This window comes from Ovis canadensis, chromosome 17, assembly GCF_042477335.2.
Source record: "Ovis canadensis isolate MfBH-ARS-UI-01 breed Bighorn chromosome 17, ARS-UI_OviCan_v2, whole genome shotgun sequence".
Lineage (NCBI taxonomy): Eukaryota > Metazoa > Chordata > Mammalia > Artiodactyla > Bovidae > Ovis > Ovis canadensis.
Genome location: NC_091261.1, coordinates 40,138,019 through 40,159,557, shown reverse-complemented (window position 1 = coordinate 40,159,557; position 21,539 = coordinate 40,138,019). Strand labels below are relative to the sequence as shown.

The following is a 21,539-nucleotide window of genomic DNA, read 5'->3' as shown; positions in this document are numbered from 1 at the left end:
GTCCGACTCTATGCGACCCCATAGACGGCAGCCCACTAGGCGCCTCTGTCTCTGGGATTCTCCAGGCAAGAATACTGGAGTGGGTTGCCATTTCCTTTTGGATGGATATACATATTTATTGTCTTGTGAAATTGATAGGTAACAGGATATATATATATGTGTGTGTGTATGTATACAAATATATGTATATATAGTATATGAGCTTAGCTTTTGTAAATACTGCTAAAACATTTTTCCAAAGTATTGAGCCAGTTGAAAATATTGCCATTCAAGTGTTTGTCTTCACATCCATTGGTAGTCTTTTATTCAAAGTATTTTGAAAAACTAAACCCATAGGGAAGTTTTAAGGAGATGTTTCTCTTTCTTTTTTTAATTCAGGTAAAATAAGTAACATGCTGTAAAATGCAGGACTCTTTAGGTGTTCAGTTTGAGTTTTGAAAATTGTATAAGCCTGCTCCAAACAAGATATATCAATAGTTCATTACTCTAAAAACTTCCACAGTGGCCCTTTCCAGTCAGTTCCCCATCCTCTTGTCCTTTGCCCTGCCTAACCAAACCATTTTTGTGATTTCTGTTACCATAGATTTGTCTGTTATTTATGTTTGTATAGGTGGAAGTTTTCTGTCTCCTGGCTCTTTTCATTTGTAGTGTTTTTTTTTTTTTAATGTAATGTTATTTGAAATATAGTTGATTACAGTGTATTTCTCCTGTACAGCAAAGTGATTCAGTTACACACACACACATATATATATATATTCTTTCATGTTCTTTTCCATTATGGTTTATGACAGGATATTGAGCATAGTTCCTTGTTTATCCATACATCTCTATATAATAGTTTGTATCTGCTGATCCCAAACTCCTAGTTCATCCCTCCTCCAACCCCGTGGGCAACCACAAGTCTGTTCTCTGTGAAGACAAGGGTTATTTTATGAAACGTTTGTTACATATGTACATACAGAGTTGCATATGGATGTATATCTCTATGAGGTTCCAATGTAAGATGTATTTCTAAAGGTCAAATCAAATTTTGAGACACTGGGGATCACTTCAGGAGGTGAAACACTAGGATTTGAAAGGGAAGGTCTCAAAGGGGAGGCTGAATATCTGGCAGAGTAGAACATTGCCCTCTGGTGGATGGAAAAAGGCAGCACCAGACATCAGAACTAAGATCATGGCATCTGGTCCCATCACTTCATGGCAAATAGATGGGGAGACAATGGAAACAGTGACAGACTTTATTTTGGGGGGCTCCAAAATCACTGCAGATGGTGACTGTAGCCATGAAATTAAAAGGCGCTTGCTCCTTGGAAGAAAAGTTAGGACCAACCTAGATAGCATATTGAAAAGCAGAGATATTACTTTGGCAACAATGGTCTGTCTAGTCAAAGCTATGGTTTTTCCAGTAGTCATGTATGGATGTGAGAACTGGACTATGAAGAAAGCTGAGTGCCAAAGAATTTATGCATTTGAACTGTGGTGTTGGAGAAGACTCTTGAGAGTCCCTTGGACTGTAAGGAGATCCATCCAGTCCGTCCTAAAGGAAATGAGTTCTGAATATTCATTGGAAGGACTGATGCTGAAGCTGAAACTCCAATACTTTAGCCACATGATGAGAACTGAACTGAAAACTTCAGGTATCAACAGGATCTGGGGTAAAGTTGTTTAGTCACTAAGTCAGATGCGATCCTTTATGTGACCCCATGGACTGTAGCCCGACCAGGCTCCTCTGTCCGTGGGATTTCCCAGGCAGGAGTACTGGAGTAGGTTGTCATTTCCTTCTCCATCATTTATAGTTTTTAAAATTCATCCATGTTGTTGCAAGATCTGGCTGCTGGGGTCCACTGCTTTGCTACCAGGGTGTCATTGCTTCCAGACGATTCAGTGGACAAAACTAGGAAAATATATTAAAAAAAAAAATACATGTATCACTAATTCAAAACCCTTTTTGGAACTTCCCTGGCAGTCCAGTAGTTAAGACTGTGTGCTCCTAATACATGGGTCTTGAGTTCGACACCTGAGGAACTAAGATCCCATATCCTGCAAGCTGCCTGGTACAGCCAAAGATTAATAGTAATAAGATAAAATACAAGGATGAGTAAGAAAAAAGAAATAAAAGATTCTTCTTTATTTCCTTCATTCCATATTTCAGACTCTTCTCTTTCAGTGATTATCCTGAGTCTCATCAAGAGTTTGTTTTTAAAAATTTCAATACTAACTTTATTAATGTCCAATTACAGAAAATATAACTTAAGAAGTAAGCATGATGCTAATATTAAGGTATAAAAGTGTAAGATACTTAGAGTAATAAATATAATGTGTTCTCCAACTAAAACACAGTGAGTTTTTAATCTTTATGTTAACACTTTGTATGTTGAGTTTTTATACTTGTCTTTTTTCCTTGTCTCTAAAGGTGAGTCCCCTTGAATTTCAGTTAAGATTCAAATTAGTAAGACTCTAATTTTTATTTCAAAGAAATTTTCTTAAAGTTTTATTTTTCCCTTAAATTATGCCATGTTTATTTATTTTTTTGAAGTTTATTTTTCAGAACCAGCATATCCTAGGGGCTAAGAGTTGTCATGTTTAGTTCACTTCATTCGCTCAGTTATGTTCAACTCTTTGTGATCCCAGCATCAGGGTCTTTTCAAATGAGTTGGCTCTTTGCATCAGGTGGACAAAGTATTAAAATTTCAGCTTCAAAATCAGTCCTTCCAATGAACACCCAGGACTGATCTCCTTTAGGATGGACTGGTTGGATCTCCTTGCAGTCTAAGGGACTCTCCAGAGTCTTTTCCAACACCACAGTTCAAAAACATCAATTCTTTGGTGCTCAGCTTTCTTTATAGTCCAACTCTCACATCCATACGTGATGGTTTTTCCAGCGGATGACCGCTGGAAAAATCATAGCCTTGACTAGACGGACTTTGCTAACAAAGTAATGTCTCTGCTTTTTAATATGCTGTGTAGGTTGGTCATAACTTTCCTTCCAAGGAGTAAGCGTCTTTTAATTTCATGGCTGCAATCACCATCTGCAGTGATTTTGGAGCCCAGAAAAATAAAGTCAGCCACTGTTTCCACATCTATTTACCATGAAGTGATGGGACCGGATGCCATGATCTTAGTTTTCTGAATGTTGAGCTTTAAGCCAACTTGTTCACTCTCCTCTTTCACTTTCATCAAGAGGCTCTTTAGTTCTTCTTCACTATCTGTGTGGATTACAATAAACTGTGGAAATTCTGAAAGAGATGGGAATACCAGACCACCTGACCTGCCTCTTGAGAAACCTGTATGCAGGTCAGGAAGCAACAGTTCCAACTGGACATGGAACAACAGACTGGTTTCAAATAGGAAAAGGAGTACGTCAAGGCTGTATATTGTCACCGTGCTTATTTAACTTACATGCAGAGTCCATCATGAGAAACTCTGGGCTGGAGGAAGCACAAGCTGGAATCAAGATTGCCGGGAGAAATATCAATGACCTCAGATATACAGATAGGGGACAGATAATAGTTTGACCTGGTATTACCTCATACTAAGTCTGTGACCTTTATCAAGTTACCCTACTTTATTTCTTTGAGCCTCAATTTCTTGTGTATGAATCCCAGCTTAAATTTACAAGGTGTTATGAGGAATCTCTGCATATGTGTGTTTATTATTCAATAATGGTGGGATTTATTACAGTAATTAGATATATTGCCTAAATTTTACTTGGTGATATTATATTAAGGAAAACAAAAGGAAATATTAATAGGAAAGGAAAAAATTGACAATAAAATTATAGTTGAACTTAATTGAAAATACTCCTTAATTGAAACTTTTTCACAATTAGAATAATCTGCTACATGCTAAATCAGGATATTTCATACTTTGCAGGCGCAAATGATTAAAAAATTTTTTCTGTTCATGGATATTTTTTAAAACATGATACTATATGCTGATTTCAGACTTAAATTAGAAATACAGGGTGTACAATTAAATTTTTTGAATGAAATTGCTTTAATAATTAAAAATACCTATTTATAGGCACTGAAAGATAGCACAGAAGTGGAAATTGTGGATGAGAAAATGAGAAAAAAGATAGAACCAGAAAAATGGCCGATTCCAGGCCCCCCTCCACGGAGTGTGCCACAAACAGACTTCTCTCAACTGATTGATTGCCCAGAATTCGTACCAGGGCAAGCCTTTGGTTCACATACAGGTAACAACTTTTCTTCTAGAGCAAACAGCATTGTCAGTGGGGTATTTACTCCAATTTACCTATCTTTGTAAAAGTTTATTTAGACTCAGAAAATTAAAGATTATTTAATGTTTTGATGCTTTATGTTTTATTCATAATGCCTCCCACAGAAAGCTAGGAGTTAAATAGGGATTTAGGAATTATGGGAAGCGCTCTGCTCTATTTATTCTTATTTGTATACTTTGTCATGTTTGAAGTTTTTTCCTCTTAATTTTACTAAATGGGTATAGATATATTCTGCCTGTTTTCCCCTTGTAAGATTGAAGTAGTCTAAAAGTCTTACACTCAAGAGTGGGGGTAGCCTTCCTTTAATTTTTTTTCCAATGTACTTCAACTTTGTCTTGAAATCATAAGATGACCTATATTCTAAAGCAGAATTGGGGATCTCTTATGAAGTTATTATAATTATATGTTAAAGAATTGGTGGTATTTAGAATTTCCCCAAATTGCTTTAATGTTAAGAATTTTTTCCTGGATCATTTTTAAGACATTCCCTCTTGGGAAAAAAATATGTGTGCTTAAACTTTTTTCAGTCAGGGTGATGATCTACTGATGCTCTTGGATGTCATTTCATCGGAATATGCAGAGGAATAGGTGACTCAATGAAATATCATTATAAATATTGGAACAAATCGTGCTGCAGAAATGAAAGCGACCATACTTCTCTGCAAGACTGTCTACTTCCACTCCTTGTGGAGGAGGTTGGGCCAACACTACAATGGAGATAACACCTTTGTGATGATGATGAAAGACAGACCCGAGAACTGCTGTTGTTTTTAATAGGAGCTGCCCATTTGTTTGTAATTAGCCTGGGCTGCATGTGCAATTTATTCACGGTGGGAAAGTTAATTATCTTTCTGGAAATATTGCAAGATTCTGTCTTTTCCTTCCAGACTTCTGTACTTGTGTCCAGATCAATAAAGCAGAAATAGGCTTGAGTGGAATTTCCCGGTTTGTTAGATTGTTTGATGTTTTCAGTATAGTGTACATTGTGTAACTCACCTATTGTCATAATATTTCACATGGACTATGAGATTTATTAATGTGGACTATTAAGGATAAGAAATCTTAAGAAATGAACAAGTGTATTTTTTTTTTTACTCTTTGAAATCTATTTTTGATATACCATTATAGAGACCTGCCATCAATAAAGCACTGATGGACAGTCTCACAGATATTTTTATTGAGCATTTCTTTGATTGTTAGCCCTCTGTGCCTCTCTGCCTAGAAAGCAATTTGGGCAGGTGTTTTAAAAGTTTGAGAACTTCAAGTGACTTTTTTTAGGTTTTTAAAAAAATATATGATGTCTGATTGTATAAGTTAGATTAATTTATTGTATAAACTTGGGGTCCAAGATGATACATTTAACCTTATGAACAGGCATTAGGTCAATTGTAAAATAGAAACAGGGTAGGTAAGATAGTCAAGTTGATGATGCCTGTCCATTAATCATTTATGCATTATTAATAAAATTACAAAAATAAAATCAATGTTTGTACATTTTTGTGTTTCTTTAAATATATACTCATTTACACACACGCACGTATTGTCTGAATCAAGTCAATCTGTATAGTTACCCAAAGCTATGATTCAAGGTGGATAAAAATGTCATGAAATAGATATCATGAAATATATATGGTAATTTATCTCTGAAAAGTCATGTTGTCAATTTTCAACTAGGAAAAAATCTTTTTTTTCTAGGTTCTCACAAATTAGAACCTATTAAGTGTCTCAAAATACGTGTCTAATTTTTGTCTACGACTAAGTGGTATTAATTTTTGGGGGGGCTACATCCCATGTCTTGTTGAGATCTTAGTTCCCCAACCAGGAATTGAATCTGTGAATGAAAGTGCAGAGTCCTAACCACTGCACAGCCAATGAGTTCCTATAAACAAGTTTAATGTCAAATAATCCGTCATACTCAAACTCATTTGATCTTGGAAGATTAGGGTTTTACTATTACTATTAAATGGGCTTCCCAGGTAAGGGCATGGCAGTCCACTCCAGTATTTTTGCCTGGAGAATCCCATGGACTGAGGAGTCTTGGCTACAGTCCATAGGGTCACGCAGAGTCAGACACAATTGAAGTGACTTAGCACACACACATTATTATTAAAATTTACACACATATAGTTTGAAGTCTTTTCTTTGTAAAAGATATAAAAAATCATATAGAACATATGTTTAGTTTATATAGTGAACACCCTTTAAAAACTGTCAAAGACTCTTAAGTTTTCTTAACCAAATTCTTTGATATTTTAATGTCATTTAACATATAAGCACATGTGTTGTGAATATCATGAGACAAATAACTTCATAGCAAAAACATTACTCAAGCTTAAAGAGCATTTAGAGATGATTAAATCATAAGCTTAGGTTTTTACAGGTTTTCTTCAATTTCTGCGTTAAAAATAGTAGATAACTGATTTCTCTGCCTTGTGCCAGATACTATTCTAATATATACATGAACTCTGCATACTAATTTAGTTAATTCTCCCAGTTACTAGAGTGCTGGTTCTTAATTCACTGCATGAATAGAAACAATTCATGGCACCAGTAATAGAGTTATCTGAAGTTAATGTTCTTCCCATTTTGTACAACTTTTAATGTTAATACTAACAGTCCAGATCTTTTCACTCATACTAATTTTTTGGATCAATTAATTTGTACCATTAAGTTGTAGAGCAGCAGTGTCCAGTAGAAATAGTTTGCCACACATGTAATCCTAATAATTTAAATAGTATTAAAAGCTGTAAAACATGAAATTAATTTTAATATATCCAAATGTTAGAACATTAAAAATTATGAACCAATGTTATTTTTGTGCCAAGTCTTTGAAATCTGCTGCATATTTTATAGTTATATCCTGAGCACATTTCAGGAGTAGCCACATTCCAAGTGCTCTGTACCTCCATATGGCTAGTGGCTATTGTGTTGAACAGTGCAGTTTTAGAGCCTTTTTTGTTATGAAATAATATGCTTCTTTTTAAAGCAATATAGTAATTTGGTGGTTGAATCTTGGATCTAACCATGTCCATGGAAATGATAATGAATCCATCTAATTGTAGTATGTAGTAGATGAACGTAAAATCTTGAAATACTCTTCTCAAACTCCTGGCATGTGCCCTTGCATTTTCATTTAGTAAATTAAAAGGATTGTTGGTATTCATTTATTCAACTTTCTCTATGTAATATTCTGCTTTGCAGTATATTCAAGGAATTGGCTTTGAGGAGTAAATAATGCTTAGAAGTTTACAGTATAAATTTGTTTCTGAAACACGTTTTGTCCAAAGCAAGTGCATAATGCATTATAACTTAATATTCTTTCACTTTTGAAAAAAAATTTTTATAAAGGAAATTATGATTTGTATTTTATAAAGTATATAATTACTTTCATTAAATTGTGGAGAAAGGCATTTTAAATTCCAGCAGGACTGTAAAATATTCTAACTAAATATTATTGCCAGTGCAGTGCACTTTAATGATGTGATACATTATGCTTTTTACAGTTTTCAGTTTACTGGATTTAAGTAAACCTTATTAGGAAAAGGAGAAAAGGCTGCCTTAGTGTAGATTCTAATAGAACCAATGACATTTTATTTGCTTAGTAGCGTTTTTTAAGATTCCTTAATTTCATTGCAGTTTATGAACCTAAGATTTCGCAGAGAATTGACTGAAATAAATGTGTTGTCATAATAAGTAAATGACTGGCATTGATGTTCTTGATAGGTTGGAATGAATGTGTCTCTGTAGGGGTTGATAACATTTGCTGCTATTATTCATTGGCTTCATTCTACATCTTACAGAGCCCTTTGGGTTTGAATATCATTGAAAGGTTATAATTGAGATTGATTTATCATGTTTTTGTGAAGAAAAAAAAAAATCAAGCCCAAGTAAAGAAAAAATGTGCTTTATAAGTAAGTAAACCATTATTTTAACTATAGAACTAACTTAAAATTTTAGAGTCTGCCCCAAATTCTCCAAGAATTGGAAGTCCACTGACCCTAAAGAAAAATGCAGAAACAAGTAATCTTCAAGGAATGTCTAGAGGTTTATCTACCAGTTTGCCCAACTTGGATTCAGAACCTTGGATAGAAGTAAAAAAGAGACATTATCCATCCCCAGTGAAACTGAAGGTAAGTTGTTATGACCCAAGTGAAGTTTGTATTCTATATCCTGAGTGGCTTGTAAGGCCACTGTTTTTCAGTTACATATATAAAATTTGGTAAAGTTTAAAACAATGGTAAAATTTGGAACCATTGCCCTTCAGTAAAAACTTACAGGTTACTAAGTAGTTGAAAATAATGGTATCAATTTTAAAAAATTATTTTACTTATGAGTATGATTTTAAAATATTCTGCTTTAATCTTTTTACTTGAAATTGTTTGAATACATTTCAGTTTTTTTAAAGATGACAACATTTTTCTAAATTTTGAATTTATAACTGCCGCATTATATGTAACCTTAATTGTAGAATTATTTTACATATAATTATTTGTAAAGAATACGTGTCTGGTTTATGTTTTGGTGATTTTACAGTAAGAAAAATAATAAATTTCTTGGGGGCACACAAGGAAGTGAGATGATGGTAGTTACGGAACAATACGAGAGTTTCTTGCAATAGAACTGCTGTATTTTTGGCTGATGGTTGGATACGTGAACTTGAAATGTGATTTAAAAAAATGGCTCTGATGTAAGCTACAAACACAAATGAGTATAAGTAAAATGGAAATCCTAGTAAGGTTGATAGGTAACATCAATGTTTATCTTGTGGTAGTCTGCTATAGTTTTACAGTATGTTAACTTTGAGAGAAAGTGGGTAAAAAGTGCACGAGATTTCTGTTTTCTTTCTTTCTTTTTGGCCGCACTGTGTGGCACGTGGAATCTTAGTTCCTCAACCATGGATCAAACCCACAACCCATGCATTGGAAGTGCTGGACTACCAGGGAAGTCCTCAAGATTTCTATTTCTTATAATTATATGTGAATGTACAATTAACCCAAAGTAAAAAAGCTTACTGAAAATAAACTTGGTAATAGTGCCATTAAAATCATTCAAATATTCAAAGTAAGCTCTAAAAGGAAGAGGTCACAAGAAACAACAGACCCAAATGTAGGAAGACTGAAGAAGGCTATCATTAATATTAAAGATTACTGTGGTAGGGCTCCTTATTCCTAAGATTAAAGTGTGAAGAAAGAAAGCATGAAGGACTTAAGGGTGTTTCTTCATTGGAGGAATGGAAAGGATGTTGATAGTTCACCTCAGCATAGGATGTTTGGCAATGTCTGGAGACAGTTTTTGGTTGTTAGAACAAAGTGCTACTGCATCTTGTGAGTGTGAAGGCCAGGGATGCTATTCAGTGTTCTATAGTGCACAGGACACCTCCACCTCCACCACACATCCTGAAGAATTATCAAGCCCAGCATGTCATTAATGCTGAGTTTGAAGCCCTGATCCAAGATAACTTTGTACTTACTTATTTGCCGTTTTTTAAAAAAATTGGAATACATTTAATTTACAATGTTGTGTTAGCTTCAAGAGCACAGCAGAGTGGTTCACTTATATATATATATATATATATATATATATCCTTTTTCAGATTTTTTTTCCCATTATAGGTTATTACAAGATACTGAATATAGTTTCCTGTGCTGTGCAGTAGGACCTTATTGTTTATCTATTTTATACGTGTGTGTACATGTGCTTGCTTAGTCCCATGGAATTTTACAGGCAAGAATAATGGAGTAGGTTCCCATTTCCTCTTCCATGGAGGAGATCTTTCCAACCCAGGGACTGAGCCTTTGTTTCTTGTTCCTCCTGCATTGGCAGGTGAATTCTTCACCACTATGCCCCCTATAGTATTGTGTATGTTGATTACCAAATTCTAATTTATCCCACCCCAACCCCCACTGTCCCCTGTGGTAACCATAAGTTTTTTATGTCTGTTAGTCTTTTCTGTCTTGAAAAGATAGCTTTTGAATTAGCAATGGTGGTTACACTCAGCATACTTAAGGTTTTCTTCCTTGGGTTATTTTAAAAGCCTAAGGCAGCTTCTCAAAATAAGATTTTTAAAATTAATTTATTTTAATGGAAGGCTAATTACTTTACAACATTGTGGTGGTTTTCGCCATACATTGACATGAATCAGCCATGGGTGTGCATGTGTCCCGCCATCGCAAACCCCCTTCCAACCTCCCTCCCCATCCCATCCCATCCCTCTGGGTCATCTCAGTGCACTGGCTTCGAGTGCCCTGTTCCATGCATTGAACTTGGACTGGTCATCTATTTCACATATGGTAATATACATGTTTCAGTGCTACTCTCTCAAATAATCCCACCCTCAGCTTCTCCCACAGAGTCCAAAGTCTGTTCTTTATATCTGTGTCTCTTTTGCTGTTTTGCACATAGGGTCGTCGTTACCATCTTTCTAAATTCCGTATACATGCGTTAATATACTGGTGTTTAATATATTGGTGTTTTTCTTTCTGACTTACTTCACTGTATTATAGGCTACAGTTTCATCTACCTCATTAGAACTAATTCAAATGTGTTCTTTTTAATAACTGAGTAATATTCCAGTGTGTATATGTACCACAACTTTCTTTTCCATTCGTTTGCCAGTGGACATCTAGGTTCCTTCCATGTCCTAGCTATTATAAACAGCGCTGCAATGAACATTGGGGTACACGTGTCTCTTTGAATTCTCTCTTGTGTGTGTGCCCAGCAGTGGGATTGCTGGGTCGTATGGCAGTTCTAGTTCCAGTTTTTTAAGGAATTTCCACTGTTCTCTATAGTGGCTATACTAGTTTGCATTCCCGCCAACAGTGTTAAGAGGGTTCCCTTTTCTCCACGCCCTCTCCAGCATTTATTGTTGGTAGACTTTTTGATAGCAGCCATTCTGACTGGCGTGAGATGGTACCTCATTGTGGTTTTGATTTGCATTTCTCAGATAATAAGTGATGTTGAGCATCTTCTTATATGTTAGCCATCTGTATGTCTTCTTTGGAGAAATGCCTATTTAGTTCTTTGGCCCACTTTTTGATTGGGTCATTTATTTTTCTGGTATTGAGCTGCATGAGCTGCTTGTATATTTTTGAGATTAATTCTTTGTCAGTTTTGTTTGCTGTTATTTTCTCCCATTCTGAAGGCTGTCTTTTTCACCTTGCTTATAGTTTCCTTTGTTGTGCAAAAGCTTTTAAGCTTAATTAGGTCCCATTTGTTTATTTCTGTTTTTATTTCTATTACTCTGGGAGGTGGGTCATAGAGGATCTTGCTGTGATTTATGTCTGTAAGCGTTCTGCCTATTTTTTCCTCTAGGAGTTTTATAGTTTCTGGTCTTAAATTTAGATCTTTAATCCATTTTGAGTTTATTTTTGTGTATGGTGTTAGAAAGTGTAGTTTCATTCTTTTACAGGTGGTTGACCAGTTTTCCCAGCACCACTTGTTAAAGAGATTGTCTTTTCTCCATTGTATATCAAAAAGAGATTTTCTGAAGATCCTGATTAATTTCTATATTTGTCATGGTGAACCTAGATAACTTGGGAGGATTATATCCTGGAAAAAATTTGTACTATATTTCAGTTATTCCAAGATCTACATTTTTTCCTCCACATTAAAAAAAACTCTTTAACCCCTACTTTTTTTGGTCTCTTCCTCATAAATTATAAAAAGTTATATATAAAATATAAATTTATATATAACTGATATCAAATAACAAAAGACTGTCTCCTTGCTTTATCATTATTAACAGTTTGGTGTTTTTCTAAGAATTTTTTTATGTTTTTGCAAATGTGAAAACTAGTATATGTAGTTTTGTTTTTAACTATATTCACAGAGTGTTAAAGCTTACTTTTTAAAAAAAGTAATAACTTCTATTTACTAGAATGTTAGCTCCATCAGGGCAGAATTGCTGTCATATTTATTGTTATAGTCTCCTACCTAGAACAGTACCCAGTTCACGTGAGGACCCAGATAATTATTGACCAAATGAATGAATATAGATTCACATGAATAGGAATTCTGGAGAGAACCAACTGTCTTATTCTAGGGATAGGTTGGTTAGCATTTACTGAAGGATAAGGATTGATCAGAGCATGGCATTGGAAGATGAGAACATTGAAAAATCTATTTCTTTGTGTTGAGAGTTTGAAAATCTAGATTAAGTTAGACTTTAGAGGATCTAGAATCTACAAATTTGGACTTTACATTTTTCACAAGGGTGGAAATTCAATAAATAATTCGGCGAGTGATAGTGAATTTAACATGAAATTTTGAGGTAAAGAGATTGAGAATAGGGAGAATCATTGAATCTGGAAGTCTGAAGACCTTATTTTTTCTGGGAATACTTATGAAGTCCAGTGGTTAGGGCTCTGCGCTTTCATTGCTGGGGGCTTGGGTTTGAACCCTGGTCTGGCAACTAGGATCCCACATGATATGCTACAAGATGACTTTGGTTGTCTAGTTCATACTCATAGACTAATTTTGAGATTGTGGACCAACAATGTCACATTTATAGGCCTTTTCTTCCCTCATCTGTAAAATAAGTTGGTATGCTGTAATAAATGTGCTAAGGATCATTCTAATTTTAGGGGAGTTTTTAATATAATCTTTCTTTTATTCAGTTTTGTGGGTTTTTTTAGTCTTGAACTTAGTATTTAGCAATTGCTTACTATTTATTGGGCCAAAATAATACTGGCATGATTTTCTTTTAGCATTTGACTGTTAATCCAGTTATTGAACAGTCTTGATATTACTTACATTAACATTGTTACACAGCATATATTATAAAAGTGATGATAATGTTTTTATATAAAATACCAATTCCTTCCTCTAGGAACCACCATCTCTTCCTGAAGAGGCATCAAATCAACTATATCTTCCAGATGAACAAGAACAAGAAGAACTTGATTTTTTCTTTGATGAAGAGATGGAACAAATAGAAGGTCAAAACACATTTACTGATTGGTCTGATAATGATTCGGATTATGAAATTGATGATCAAGATTTAAATAAGATTTTGATTGTAACTCAGACACCTCCTTACGTGAGAAAACATCCTGGAGGAGATCGAACAGGCTACCACATGTCTCAAGCAAAAATTACATCTGAACTTGCTAAAGTTATCAACGATGGTTTATATTATTATGAGCAGGATCTGTGGATGGAAGAATATGAAAACAAACACACAGCCATAAAGGTAATTGTTTATGGCCAACATCTTTCTATTGATAACTTTGTTTTGATTGCATGTTGCAGCTTAGGTTTTCCTAAACTTGAGAGAGACCTTATTTTATGAAATATTGAGTATAAATAAATTATATTTAATTTGAAAAATTCCTAGAAATATATGATATTTACAACCTGAAAAAGTTATTTTATTAAAATGACAGTGAAAAACAAAAACAAAAAATAATGACAGTGAATAAGTGCTTTCATTACCCAAAAATATTAGCACTCCCTGATTTAAAAAATCCTACCTTTTTTTCAAGTGAAAGTAATAAGAAGGCCTTTCCTCATTAGAAGAAATAAAAACTAAAGTTATGGACTGGCTTAGTTTATATGCTGTTTACATATGTGGCTATAATCACTTCAGCTGTGTGAGCAGGGCTTCAGAAAGCAGTTACTTTCATTGCCCTTTGTGTGCTTCTTACCTTAGTCTATGGTGCATGTTCTGTGACAGTGGAACTTGTTGACAAGTAGACAAGATTACACTGACTGTTTTCCTTGTTGATCATTATTTTGTTGCAGGACCTGTTTGAATGTTTGCTCCAGTTTTTCATCTTGAATTTCACCCAACCTCCTGGTATCTACCCCAGTTACTAAGATAAAATATAAGTCTAGAGTAGTCTACTGGCTGTCTGCATTCCTTTTATGTGACTTTTAGTGGTATAGATAGGGATTTAAAAGGATCTTTTTCTGCCATTAAATTGATTAGAAAATTCCCCAAAATTAAATATTTACTTTGAGGTTAGAATAATGAGGAAAATTTGTATAATATACCAAATAGGAAAGATTTTAGAAATAGAGTTTTAGAAAAGCCAGCCAACTCATGGTTTTACAGTACTGGCTGTATGTGAAGCTTCATATCATCAAGAAGTATGCTTTCCTTCTCAGTTCTTCCTGGAATTTCCATCACTGCTTTTATCCTCTTGTCTTGCCACTGCCTTTTTGAAGATCTTGCCTCAGGATATGGTAGCTTGTCAGTAAATTGGAGCCTGAGCAATTCTCACAGTCCTACTGCTATAGGAAAGGAAGTATGTTTTTATAGTTTCTTGGTTGAAATCTTAACTTGTGTAAGAATTGTTACATTATTTGTGATACTTAGGTTCTATAAATAATATCTAACTTAAATCTTTTTGGGAACAGAAAGAGATAGAAAATAAATTTACAATAGGTTAAGATTGCCCTACCTCCGTTCCCTATTCCTCTATCCTGCATCATTCTTCACCATCTGCCGTTCTGTGTATTGCACTTTTGATCATGTAAATGTCAGATCTGTGAGGAAGGGGTTTTTGTCCTGTTTTTTGTACAGCCGTATCTCCAGTTGTAGCACAGTTGTTAGAGTTCCTGATGCAAAGTAGTACTCAATTCGTATTTGTTAAAATGGATATTGAATTACAGATTAAACATTATGAACTAACCAGAAGAACCGACCTCTGTGTATAATACTGGTTTTAAGAGAAGATATTTTCAGAGGTCCAGATAATGAAATTTCAAGTCACCTTGAAACAAATGCTCTTGGTAGGTGACTATTTGCTTGAAAGTGTAGACAGCAGTAATTAAATTCAATTACCTCATCTGTTGGCTTAGCCAAAAAATATTGGTCCAGAGAAAAAAGTCTTGGCTATATGGTTCTTAAGCATTATGGGTCTGTTCATAATTATGTCTTACCTAATCCCTATTGTATAACTTATTCCTCTTTTCTCTAATTCTGTGCTCAGCATATACTTTCTCATTAGAATTGTACGTCTTCTGTGGGTCTGTATAGAGGGAGAGAAATCAATTATTTAATTATTTATTACTCCTGCTGTGTGTATGTGACACCATGTTAGGTACTGGGCATGAAATCAGAAGATAACAGGATTTCTACATGCCTATTCTTACATATAATTGGGACAATAGACATTAAAATAAACCACAGTAAGTACCTGAGGTGCTGTTGAATTAGGCTATAAGGGAATGACTGTGAGAAAGTCACAGTTATAGTGAGATAGAAAGTATAGGTAAGAATGAACCATGCAAATAACAGATAAACCATATCCTAGGAAAGGGGAATAACAAATGTCAAGGATATGCGATGGGAAAGAATTTGGTATATTTGAGGAACTAAAAAAAGTGTTTATAGTATTTATACAAGAGAACAGTTATAGATATATAGGCATGTATCTGATCATAGAAGGTAACATGTGGGCCTTGTTAAGTAATTTGGAATTTACCTAAAGTTCAAATGGAGTACCTTGAAGAATTTTATACAGGCAACAGCATGTGATCTAATTTTTATTTTAGAAATACCAGTTTGGTTACTAAGGCAGAGAATGGATTAGATGGGGACAAGAGTGGCAGATGAAATTCAGTTGGGAGTCTTATTAAAGTAGTCCAGGAGGTGTATGTTGGTAATTTAAGATAAATTGGTGGCAAAGGAAGTGTAGAAATTAGACAACCCAGGTCTGAATCTTGAGGAAGGACCATTTAGGAGTTGTATAGGAAACTGGTGTTGTGGAAGCTGAACACTGTCTTCATGAGGAGAGAATAATCAGATATGCTGGAAGCTGGACAGATTGAGTTTAGGTATGAATGAAAAGAATGCCAAATTGGTAGGGTTGTTTGGTGATCATTTCTGCCTTTGTGAAGGGAGTTTTGCTGAAGCCATAAGCTATGTTGAAGTGTATGTACCAAAGAGTAGGAATAAGCCTTCTGTTTCTGACATGTCCTTATTGCTAAAGACAGTTAAAATGGCCTGCTAATAAATGAGAAAATATGAACTTAAAATCCTTGCAGATCTGAAAGATAAGTTTTCAGAATAAAACCACAGAGAAGTAGAGGATTAAAACCAGTTTTGCCCGGGAGAGCATTTTGAAATTTGGATAGTTTGTGAAGTTCAGCTTTTCAAACGCCACCCAAAATATAGAGTAAAAGATAAACCTGTGGCCTAGTCAGAGTCAGGGGTTCTAACAGGAGTCCCTTCCCCTGTTGAATTGGTACCTGAAAACTATACCCTAGTGAAAGGGTATAACTGCTTTCTCATCTGCTTCTCTAGAGGACTACAAAGCATATTTTCTTAGTTGTGCTGAGCAAGGTATCACATGTGAGAATGAACAGAAGTAGCAAACAATAAGCCCATACCATGAAAAAATTCAGGTAGTAGAATTATTAAGCATAGTATAGAGTAACTATGCTTACTATGTTTAAAGAATATCTGCAGGGAAAAAGAAATTCTAAAGAATAACCTTTGTAGAACTTCTGGAAGTAAAAACAGTTAAAGGCTGAAATTAAAAACTCAGTTAATTAAAGGGATTAACAACAGATTAGATACAATTAAAGAATCAGTGAACTGGAAGATAGGTTACAAGAAAGTATTCAGAAATCAACAGACAAAGAGATAAAATATATGAAAGAGGGTATAGAATGGTATTCTAGAAAGTCATTGCTATTATTTGGTATATTTCAAATCTAGTTCTGTAAGTTAACATTTAATGGATTTTATTATAAATCTTTTTATTTTTGAGAAAAGTAAAAAGGAAATGGAATATAGAGTAGAAAACGTGGTCTAAGATAGGTATTTATTCAGAGTTTCAGAAGGAAAGAGAGTAAATGGGACAGAGTCAGTGTTTTAATAGGTAATACCTAGGACATTTTCTGAGCTGCAGAGAAGTACCAGAGTAGAGTAGCCAGGGAAAGAGTGGTTACTTTAAAGAAGAGCGGCTGGACAGTTAACTGACAGCTAACTTCTCACTAGTAACATTTGAATGCAACAGACCATGGAATTATGATGTTAATATAGCAAGGGAAAATAACTACCAACACCTAATTGTATGCCTTGCAAAAATATCTTTCAAGTAAGAGAGTGCAATATAAGAGAAATTGCAAACAGCAGAACCTCATCAAAGGAATTTCCAAAATGGAAATAAAAGTGATTCCAGATGCCAAAGGTACAGAAAGGAGTATAGAGCAAAGCAAGTGATAAATATGTAAACAAACCTAAATAAATATTAACTGTATAAGATAATAATTGTGTCTTACAGATTAACATTAACACAAACTGAGAGAAAGTACTTAAAGATACTTTTGTGTCTGAAAAGATAATTGATTATTTTTCAGTTTTAAAAGTTATTATTTTTCAAGTTTGGAGGATACCCATTTAAAAATAAATGTCTTAATGGGCTACTAGTTAGAATGTAATATGGTTCAACTATTTTGGAAAGCAGTTTGGCAGTTCTCAAAATGTTAAACAGAGTTATTATATGACCCAGGAATTCTATTCCTAGGTATATACATGAGAGAAATGACAACATATGTCCACAGAAAAACTTGTACACAAATCTTCAATACAGCATTATGAAAGTGTAAAGAACTCAAATATTCTTTGTCTGATGAATGAATAAAGGTGGTATAGCCATACAATGGAACATTATTTGCCAATAGAAAAAAGTGAATTTACTGATAATGCTACATGAAAACATCATGCTAAATAAAAGAAGCCCATCACAAAGTAGTACATGTTATATGATTCTCTTCATCTGAAACCCAAAACAGAAATTAAATTGGTGGCTGCCTAGGGTGGATTTTGGGATGGGTAAAGAAAATAGTGACTGCTAGTGGATACTAGGTTTATTTTTGGAGTGATAAAAATGTTGAAATATTGATTATGATGGTGGTTGCAAAATTGTATACTAAAAACAATTATACACTGGGATAGATTGTACCATATTTGGATTTCATCTTAATAAAATTATTTTTAAACAAGTAAATGGAAAGACATCCTGTGTATATGGATTGGAAGTCAGTACTACCTGAAGTGATCTACAGATTCAGTGCAATCCCTGAATGACAATTTTTGCAAGAATAGGATAACAGATAATGAAATTTATATGGAATCTCATGGGACCCTGAAGAACCAAAGACAATCTTTACAAAGAAGAAATAAAGTTGGAAATCTCCTGCTGTTGATTTCAAAATACATTTCAAAACTGCAATAATCAAAACAGTGTCACTGGCATAAAGATAGACATAGACATAGACAAATGGAATTATAGAGCCCAGAAACAAACACTTGAGTTGACTCTATGGTGTAATGATTTTGACCTTGAATGCCAAGACCACCGAATGGAGAAAGGACAACCTCTTCAACAAATGGTGTTGGGGAAACTGAATATTCACATGCAAAAGAATGAAGATGGACCCTTACTATATCACCATAATACCTAAAAATTTTAATAACAGATTAAAGACTAAAACCTAAAACCCAAAGTCTTTAGAAGAAAACATAGGAGTGAAGCCTTGGGGAATTTGATTTGACAGTGATTTCTTGGATATAACACCAACAGCACATGTGAAAAAAACAAAAATGGATAAGTTAGAAGTCGTGAAAATCAAAAACTTATGTGTATTAACAGACACAAAACAGGATGAAAGGACAGTCTGCAAAACAATAAAATAATTGCTTATCATAACTGATGATGTTAATACTATTGAATGTTTAAAGAAACCCAACAACTCAACAAAATAACTCAGTTTAGAAAATGTCATAGGACTCAATGGATGTTTTTCCAAAAATAGTATACAGATGGCCAATAAGCACATGAAAGTATGCTCAGCATCATTACCCAACAAGGGAAATACAAATCAAAATCAAATGAGTTAGCACCTCAAACTAATTAGGATGTCTACTTTCAAAATAAAAGGCAAAACAAAATTTGTTGGAGACTGTGTGGAGATATTGAAACCTTGCATTGGTGGTGGAAACATAAAATAGTATAGCTCCTATGGGAAACAATATGGCAGTTACAAAACTAAAGAGCAGCAGTATTCACAATAGCTAAAAAGTGGAAACAACTCAAAATGTCCATTATCAGATGAATGGATAAACAAAGTGATGGTGTATATGTGCAGTGGGATATTATTCAACTTTCAAAAGGAAGAAGGACATCTGTCCCATGCTACTACATCGATAGTCAAGATATGCTAAATGAAATGAGTCACTGAGACATACATGATTCCAGTTATATGAAGTACTAAAGTAGTGAAGTTCACAGAAACAAGAGTGGAGTGGTAGTTATGGGGTGAGGGAAAATGAGGAGCTATTAAATGGAATAGAATTTCAATTTTGCTTAATAAAGAAAGTTTGGTATCTGTTACACAACATGGTGAATATACTTAACACTACAGAACTATACACTTAAGATGGTTAAGATGGTAAATTTTGTTATTTGCTTTTTTTAAACCCCAATTAAAGGTGAAAATTAGAAACCCAGCCACTTATCAAATAAACAGTAAAGAAAAAAACTTTTGTGCATATATTAATATCAGACAGAATAAGGTTACAAAGTAGACTTGAAGACAAAAAGAATTACTAGTGCTAGAGAGTCTTTTAAAATAATGATTAAAAGTGAAGAAATTCATCAGAAAAGTGTAACTTAAAATTTGATGTATTTAATGCAGAATATTCAAATATGTGAAGCAAAAAGTTAATAGAATAAATCTAGTCATAGTGACTTAATTTACCTCCTAAGTAAATAAGGAATGTTCAAGTAATTTAAAAAGAATAATTTGATAAACAACTCTGTACCTAGCAACTGCAGAGTATAGCAAATTTTAAAGCATAATACATAAAACATAATAATGCATAAAACACATTAAAATTAAAATAATTTAGTATTTAACAATAGAAATAAAACACTTTCTATTTTGTAACAAAGCTATATTTTATAAATAACTCACCAAGGAAGAAATCATAGTGAAAATTAGAAAATCTAAGTCGAATGTTAGCAAAATTTTAACGATGCACCTAGAGAGAGAAGACTCTCTTCAGTGCAGTTCAGTTGCTCAGTCGTGTCCGACTCTCTGCGACCCCATGAATCGCAGCACTCCAGGCCTCCCTGTCCATCACCAACTCCTGGAGTTCACTCAGACCCACGTTCATCGAGTCAGTGATGCCATCCAGCGATCTCATCCTCTGTCGTCCCCTTCTCCTCCTGCCCCCAATCCCTCCCAGCAACAGAGTCTTTTCCATTGAGTCAACTCTTCGCATGAGGTGGCCAAAGTACTGAAGTTTCAGCTTTAGCATCATTCCCTCCAAAGAAATCCCAGGGCTGATCTTCAGAATGGACTGGTTGGATCCCCTTGCAGTCCAAGGGACTCTCAAGAGTCTTCTCCAACACCACAGCTCAAAAGCATCAACTCTCTTTTAGGTAAATGCAAATATTAAGTAAAATGCTTGAAATCAATAAACCAATCACTGTTATTATCTTTTCTGTATAAAAATTTCCCCCCAAGTCGCAAAGCCTTAAAAATTTCTCACACTGCTTGATAGTGGCTGCTGCAAGTGAGTGTGTGTGTGTGTGTGGTTTGTTTGATTGGTATTCATTCTGAAAGAGGAGCCCTTATACAGCATTTGCTCATTCATTTATACAGCAGATGGGGTGAACAGGAGGATGAGCTAAAGTGTACTATTGTGTTCAAAATTGCTGCTTTTGTGGGGTTTATGTATATTTATTTACATTCCACCAGCTAAGGCAAATCACATGGCTAAGTGTATGGGCTGGAGTTGTATATGCTCAAGTGAGATGGAAGACAATTACATGATCTTTTAATCTAGGAAATTTGGGCTGTGAACAATAATATTAATACAATCTACTATAGCTTTTATAAAGCTAGAGGTAGAAATTTCTCATGAAGTTACAAAAGTTAGTAAAATAAACTTCCATAAGTTCAGTTCAGTTTAGTCACTCAGTCGTGTCCAACTCTGCGACCCATGGACTGTAGCACGCCAGGCCTCCCTGTCCATCACCAACTCCTGGAGTTTATTTAAACATGTCCATTGAGTCAGTGATGTCATCCAACCATCTCATCCTCTGTCGTCCCCTTCTTCTCCCACCTTCAATCTTTCCCAGCATCAGGGTCTTTTCAAATGAGTCAGCTCTTCAAATCAGGTGGCCAAAGTATTGGATTTTCAGGTTCAACATCAGTCCTTCCAATGAACACTCGGGACTGATCTCCTTTAGGATGGACCAGTTGGATCTCCTTGCAGTCCAAGGGACTCTCAAGAGTCTTCTCCAACACCACAGTTCAAAAGCATCAGTACTTT

General features: G+C 34.7%; 1 protein-coding gene across 4 annotated transcripts in view; it reads left to right on the top strand.

The window, feature by feature from the left end:
- Positions 1-21,539, top strand: part of LARP1B (La ribonucleoprotein 1B) — a 126,982-nt gene that overhangs the window by 27,174 nt on the left and 78,269 nt on the right. For 2 of the 4 annotated variants that reach the window (XR_011249887.1, XM_069557436.1), the window contains exons 9-11: positions 4,024-4,198; positions 8,201-8,373; positions 13,071-13,433. Coding sequence is in view for 3 of the 4 variants with exons in the window: in XM_069557436.1 (XP_069413537.1) it covers positions 4,024-4,198; positions 8,201-8,373; positions 13,071-13,433 (711 nt within the window). In the remaining variant the exon portion in view is untranslated. Of the gene's footprint in view, positions 1-4,023; positions 4,199-4,770; positions 5,728-8,200; positions 8,374-13,070; positions 13,434-13,984; positions 18,205-21,539 lie in introns of those variants that run through there. The other 2 variants (XM_069557437.1, XM_069557438.1) reach the window with 2 other exon arrangements.